At 49.9% G+C, this 6,118-nt stretch overlaps 1 protein-coding gene across 1 annotated transcript in view; it reads left to right on the forward strand.

The window, feature by feature from the left end:
• Positions 1 to 4,921: 4,921 nt before the first annotated feature.
• Positions 4,922 to 6,118, forward strand: part of TWIST2 (twist family bHLH transcription factor 2) — a 36,960-nt gene continuing 35,763 nt past the window's right edge. The window contains exon 1 of the mRNA XM_010146927.1: positions 4,922 to 5,574. Coding sequence (XP_010145229.1) covers positions 5,056 to 5,538 — 483 coding nt within the window. The 5' untranslated portion in view covers positions 4,922 to 5,055 and the 3' untranslated portion in view covers positions 5,539 to 5,574. The remainder of the gene's footprint in view (positions 5,575 to 6,118) is intronic.

Consider the following 6,118-nt stretch of genomic DNA (forward strand, 5'->3'; position numbering starts at 1 on the left):
TGAACAGGTCCTCTAACAACTTAATGCTTGAAAGCATGACCCAAAACCTGTTGAAGGCATTGAAGATATCTTACTTCAGTGGCATTTCAGATCAGAAATTCAAGATAGTATTTAGCATATATGTAAGTTTAAACACCTGTTTATGCCCCGCAGAAGTTATCAGGACTCACACACCTCTTCTCCCAGGCATCTTCCAGTGCATCAGAGAATCTGGGCCTGGGTTAGAAAATCTGAGTTACAGTGCATTTTCATAATCTGAATCACCATGGCAGTTTTTGAAAGGTAGTTAAGATTTGCATTTACCATTATTACACTCTAGACTGTTTCCCCTGGCGTTGTATACAGCAAATAAAGCAAGCTTTGGGAAAATGGCCCTTGCAACCCATGCTTTGCTTGGTCAAAGCTTAGATGGAGCTGCCACCTGGATAAAGGAGATGGAGAAATGGCCAGCAGGGCTTTCTCAGGAGAAAGATGTCCTCTTGGAAAATCTTTTCTGAATTGTCTTGTGAAGTCCTCCCTAAAAAGACCTATATTTCACACCTCCTCAAGTTCAGAGCTGAGGAAGCCAGATGGAGCCATCAAAACCACACACAGGGAGAAGCTGCCACTTGGCTCCCCATTGGGCAGGCATCAACTCACCCAGCTGCCCCAGGAACGCCTTTGCAAATCAAAAGCACACCTTGACCTTGACTGCATTTATTGGCAGGATTAGCAAGCAATAGGACTTGCTGTCCCCGGGTCAGCCTCTCCTTTTCTTGTGTCTGCTCTTCTGAGGGTTTATAACTGAGGAAGCAGAAAGGAAGAGCATTCAGAAACAGATGTACATTCCTGCACAAAACTCCAACGTTAGCATATCCAATTACTTTGAAACCACGCTCCGCTCCAACTGTCTTATCCTGAAAGTCTCGCTCTCCTTACCTCCTGCCTCTTCTCTATGCTGCTCACCCGCTGCTCCTTTGCTTTTGATTATAAACTTGTCACTGCAGGGTCAGCGCTTTGGGAAGCGTCCGCCAGCCGCGTCTGGCCACTGCTGCAGTGCAACACGAGGAACAAGGAGACAAAGCCCACAAGGCAGAAAGGCAAGGCAAAACAAGACTGCCTTTGCAAAGACAGCATGTGCAAGATGCACACACCAGATCACATTTAGCGGCTGCTGCACTAAAGCATTAAGGAATTATCCCCTAAGTCACACCGAAGGCAAGAGAGAAGAAAAAAAATCAGCTTAACTATATCTGGCTACAGTAGAGGCCATTCAATGCTGGATGCAATTTGCAAGAGGGGTATTTCTGAAAGGAGATGATGCTTCTCTCTATAGCAGTAGGTAGTGAGGAGGAGGATGGCAGCAAGTACAACAGCATCTTTCTTCTTTCAGTTTGCTCCAAGCTCTGTCCCCGACAGCTCCCCCAGCAGAGAGGAGCTGGAAGAGCAGTCTGAGCACGTTAAAATGCTACTGCCTTTACTGCCAGGGCACTCAACCATTCCCCGGAAGGGTGACAGGAGGTGGAAGTGCAAATGCTGTCCTCCACAGTGAAGAGGGGCTGAAGGGTGATTTGCTGGCCAAGCCTTGCCAAGGGGAGAAATGGACCACAGGCATCCTACAAAGAGTAAGCACAGCCGTAACACCCAGTCTGTGTTCTCTGTCTTCCCCTAATTTAGAAATTTTAGGAACCTGGTAATGGCAGTAAAGCAGTATCATAGATGTCACATTTAAACAGCGCATTAAACTTTCAGCAAAACTATATTTCATATCACAGTTTATTTCATAACCTCTTTCCCACCCTGCTGTGGTCACGGGAAGGGTGCATCCAACCCGTCCTCCTTGGCCAGCGGTACCTTCGTACCACATGGTTCCCTCCCAGACCTCTCAAATTATCTTCCTTCCAGAGAGCCGGATGACATTTCACCCATGTCTGTGCACACATAGACCATGCCTTTGGTCCGCTCCGAGGGAAGATATTTGCAGTATTGTCAACGCTGTACTTTGCTCTGTCTCTAAGCACTGCTAGGGGACTCGGCAGCCATAAAGAGTGCACACAAACACAGAGCAGCTCCGCAGCGATGCTTGTTGGAGCTGGGCTTATAGACTTTGCAATTATGACACAGCCAAGTTTCACCATAAATTTCCCCTAATGAAGCCTGCCTGATACTAAAAAGTTTTGCACACTAAGAGGTTACAGCAATAGTCCCCTCAGGGAGAAATCCTGCCTTGCTTTGTCGTGCAAACTCTCCTTTGGGCTCCTTCACAAATGCCAGGCAGGGGGTTGGGGTTGTTCATTTATTATTATAGCCACAGCATGCAGAGGAACAAGGGGCTGATCTGCACTGAGAGGCACAGCCAAAAGCACAAGAAGGAGCAGCTGCTCTGCCGGAATAGGACCGCGCCATGTGGCGGCATCCCTTTGCCACCATCACGCGCCAGTGTGGTGCCCGGGAGCTGCGTGTCTTCTGCCACACTTCTATTGGATGAGCCCAGTGGTTATCACAACAGCAAAATGCCTGTGCCACCTGAGAATTGGGCACTTTGAGATATGTCTGCACAATTGACCCCCAAAACCCCTCTGACTCCAACCCCTGGAAGGACCAAGTCCCACCCCACAGAAATACCTCACTCCCCAGGAGATCAAGTCCTGCCTTCACTGGTCATGGTGGGGCAAAAGGAAGATGCAGAACAAACATTAACACCGGCAAGGCAAGGGGAGAGGATAGACAGCAACAAGCAGCTCTGCTCACTCCCTCCGGCTCAGATCTGCTCCTGGTGCTCTCAAACACAGCCCTGCTCATTCCCCAAGCCACCTTTTGCAGGCACCTATAGCATCATTGGGCAGCACATCGGGTGCTCAGCCCCACAGCCCAACTGCCCTCCCATGCTCCATATATCCCTGCAAATCCACATCGGCTCACCACCGTCAATGCAGCGGGAGCACACAGAGGAGCCAGTGCCCTTAGCAGGGAACCTGCCTGCTTGGAAAACTGTGCTCTTTGCAGCTGGAAAGCAGAGGTGCCACTCCAGTCTTCAGGGATGGTTTCTTTTACTGCATGGAAATACAGACTGAATACCCCTTACAAGGGGTGTTTTGCCCTCCGAGGCACAGTTTCACATCAGCACAGCTATTGACAGCAATTTATTTCATTTACGGGACAGGAGAGGGGCCGTTACTCATGTTTCGCCAGTATAAAAGTCACTTGCCCTAACTCAGCCGAGGGCAGTATCTGCCTCCGGGTCTGCAGGTCTGGCAGACACCATCCCAGTCCCCCTGTACTCATGGTTGCAGAAGCAGAGCAGCTGCCAACCCTTGGTCCCAGCCACCAGCCCTGAGCCCTTCTGGAAACCTGGCTTTGGGGTGCGACGGCAGAGCCACCCGTCCTATCTGACTTGCCAGGGTCTTAAATTGGATTAAAAAAAAAAATCTATTTGCAGAACTGCCTCGCTTTCCGACTTCTGTGCTGCACCTGAAAACCTTTCCTTTTGAAAGCAAACACAGGCTTCTCCCCAGGGGCTGCCTGGGGAAGTCTTTCCACTATAAACATTACCTACCAGTAGTAGAGTCAGCCCCAGGCAAGCCAAAATTCCTTCTCCTACCAAGGAACACTTTCCAATCAAACCAGACATTATTTTTTCCATTAATGAGTGTTGATACCTACTGGAAAACTATGCAAAGAAATCTACTCCAAACTAATTCATCTGATACAACCTCTACATTCTGAGTTTCTTTTATCTTATTTACTTATATTACTATTGCTTTATTTTATTTTCCTCCTCCATATCAAAAACATCATCTTTGCTGCTCAGGAATGCATCTGTTCCTGTAATTTGGGCTGTAACTGAAATCAGAAGTCCAAATCTGATTGTGCTCTGCCTTAGCTCCATGGAAGCAAGCAGAGTTTTCCCACATTTTCCCTGGTGTGATGGAGAGGAAAAATAAATCCATTGTCTTCTGTCAGATACATCAAAAACTCTGGGGCTGCTACCACAAGTTTGGTGCCCTGGGATACCAAAATTTCAGTAACAGGCATCCTTCTATCTACATTGGCTCTTGCTTCCCTAAAATGTGTTAGTTGGTATTGAACGGAAGGGGAAAAAGTGGGGAGAAAACTGTCAGGCAGACGGGCTGTGGGGCCAGTATCGCCTCACAGGAGCTCTCTTGGGGTTTTCTACAAACTATTAGCTGCATTCTGGATGACCTGTATTTTTGGCTGCGCTGGGTTAGTCCAGGAGAGCCTTTTTGCATGGCCCAACAAACAGGGACAAGAAGGGGCTTCCCCCAAACCTCCACCCTTCTCACACCCCAGGGAACTTCTGTCACCCCATGGCAGCAGGAGGCAGGTCCCTACCTCATCTCTGCAAGGCAAGGGTCCAAGGAGCAGGGTGCTCAGGGGCAGCAGGGGATTTGCAACCACCCCCCCGCAACGCAAAAGCAAAATGAAGCACCTTCCTGGTGCACCCCGATTTGGGCAAGGGACCGCTGCAGCCTGGCCATGGAGCTGGGAGTCGGACACCAGGCAGCAAGGGCTGGAAGGTAGCCTGCAAGCTGACCAGCACCCCAAAAAACCCCTAGACAGGGGGGTTACCCTGGTAGAGTGCCGCAAATTCAGCATCTATAGGAGTGGGGGTGGGGGTGGCAGGGGGTGGTCGCCAGCTATCTTTTATTCGAGGTGCATTCCCAAGATTTTAGTTAAGTGTAACATAAAACTGTGAAAGTTTAGCAGGGGAAAAGCTTTCCTCCCACTGACCTGGCTGGCCAATCAGGAGGGAGCCCCGCACCTCCCTCACTTCTGACAACTATTTAGCAACTGAGCTCAGCTAAAGTTTCCAAAAAGTTAGAATAACTTCCTCTCTCCAAGACCTCAATTTTTTGCACAACCCCGGTCCTTGAAATAAGAGCCCTTCAAGCAACCTGGAAAACGTTTGGTCAGCAAAAAAAAAAAAAAAAGCCCTCCTGTTTTTTTCCAAAGGATCTGTCTCAGGAATTTAAAGCACATTTAAGACACACACACACTCACATAACATAAGGAGGGGGGGAAAAGGTCTCTTCCCCTCCCCTTCTTGCAGAAAGCATGGAAGAAAGCTCCAGTTCTCCTGTTTCCCCTGTGGATAGCTTGGGGACCAGTGAAGAGGAGCTGGAAAGGCAGCCAAAGAGATTTGGCAGGAAGAGAAGATACAGTAAGAAGTCCAGCGAAGATGGCAGCCCCAACCCAGGGAAGAGGGGGAAAAAGTCCAGTCCCAGCTCCCAGTCTTATGAAGAACTGCAGAGCCAGAGGATCCTGGCCAATGTCAGAGAGAGGCAGAGGACTCAGTCGCTCAATGAAGCTTTTGCCGCCCTGAGGAAAATCATCCCCACTTTGCCCTCTGACAAACTCAGTAAAATCCAGACCCTCAAGCTGGCGGCACGGTATATAGACTTCCTCTACCAGGTGTTACAGAGCGACGAGATGGACAGTAAGATGACGAGCTGCAGTTACGTGGCTCACGAGAGGCTGAGTTATGCCTTCTCCGTATGGAGGATGGAGGGAGCATGGTCCATGTCGGCCTCCCACTAGCCACCGCCCGGGCCAGGCGAGCCCAGCTGCCGAAGGGTAGGTACCGATTTCTCTTCTCCCAGACGATGCTTGGCATCTGTTTGACCGTGGGATGGAGTGCCCACAGCTCCCTGCACTGTCCCGGCTTTGCGGCAGGGCTTGCTCCTGCCTGGGGAGAGGTGGCACGGCTTGGTTGGGTGCGGGGATGCTGCTGGGTGAGGGGTTTGGGGTCATTGAGCTGGAGATGAGGTGGACAGCGTAGACGTGTCTGACCCCCTCCCACTCCCCTGTGCCTGTGAAAATTCAAATAAACTTCCAGGCAGACAAAACTGATATGCCTCATTTTTTTGAAAAATAAAAAAAAAAAAAGGCTTTTCAGCTCTGCAGGGGAGCTGCGAGGGGATCTTCTTTGAGAACTGGCTGATGAGGGGCAGGGGGAAACCATTGCTGCATGAGATTTGCTAGAAAACAGTGCTTTGGGGAAGAGTTTTAAGAGAGGAAAAGGCAATCGGTACAACAGGCTGACCAGGGGATCCGAAACAGCTGCCGCCCCACTCCACAGGCGGCTGTGGCCGCAAAACACGGGGCCGCGCCAACAGGT

Source organism: Eurypyga helias, unplaced genomic scaffold, assembly GCF_000690775.1.
Source record: "Eurypyga helias isolate BGI_N326 unplaced genomic scaffold, ASM69077v1 scaffold35872, whole genome shotgun sequence".
NCBI classification, from domain to species: Eukaryota; Metazoa; Chordata; class Aves; order Eurypygiformes; family Eurypygidae; genus Eurypyga; species Eurypyga helias.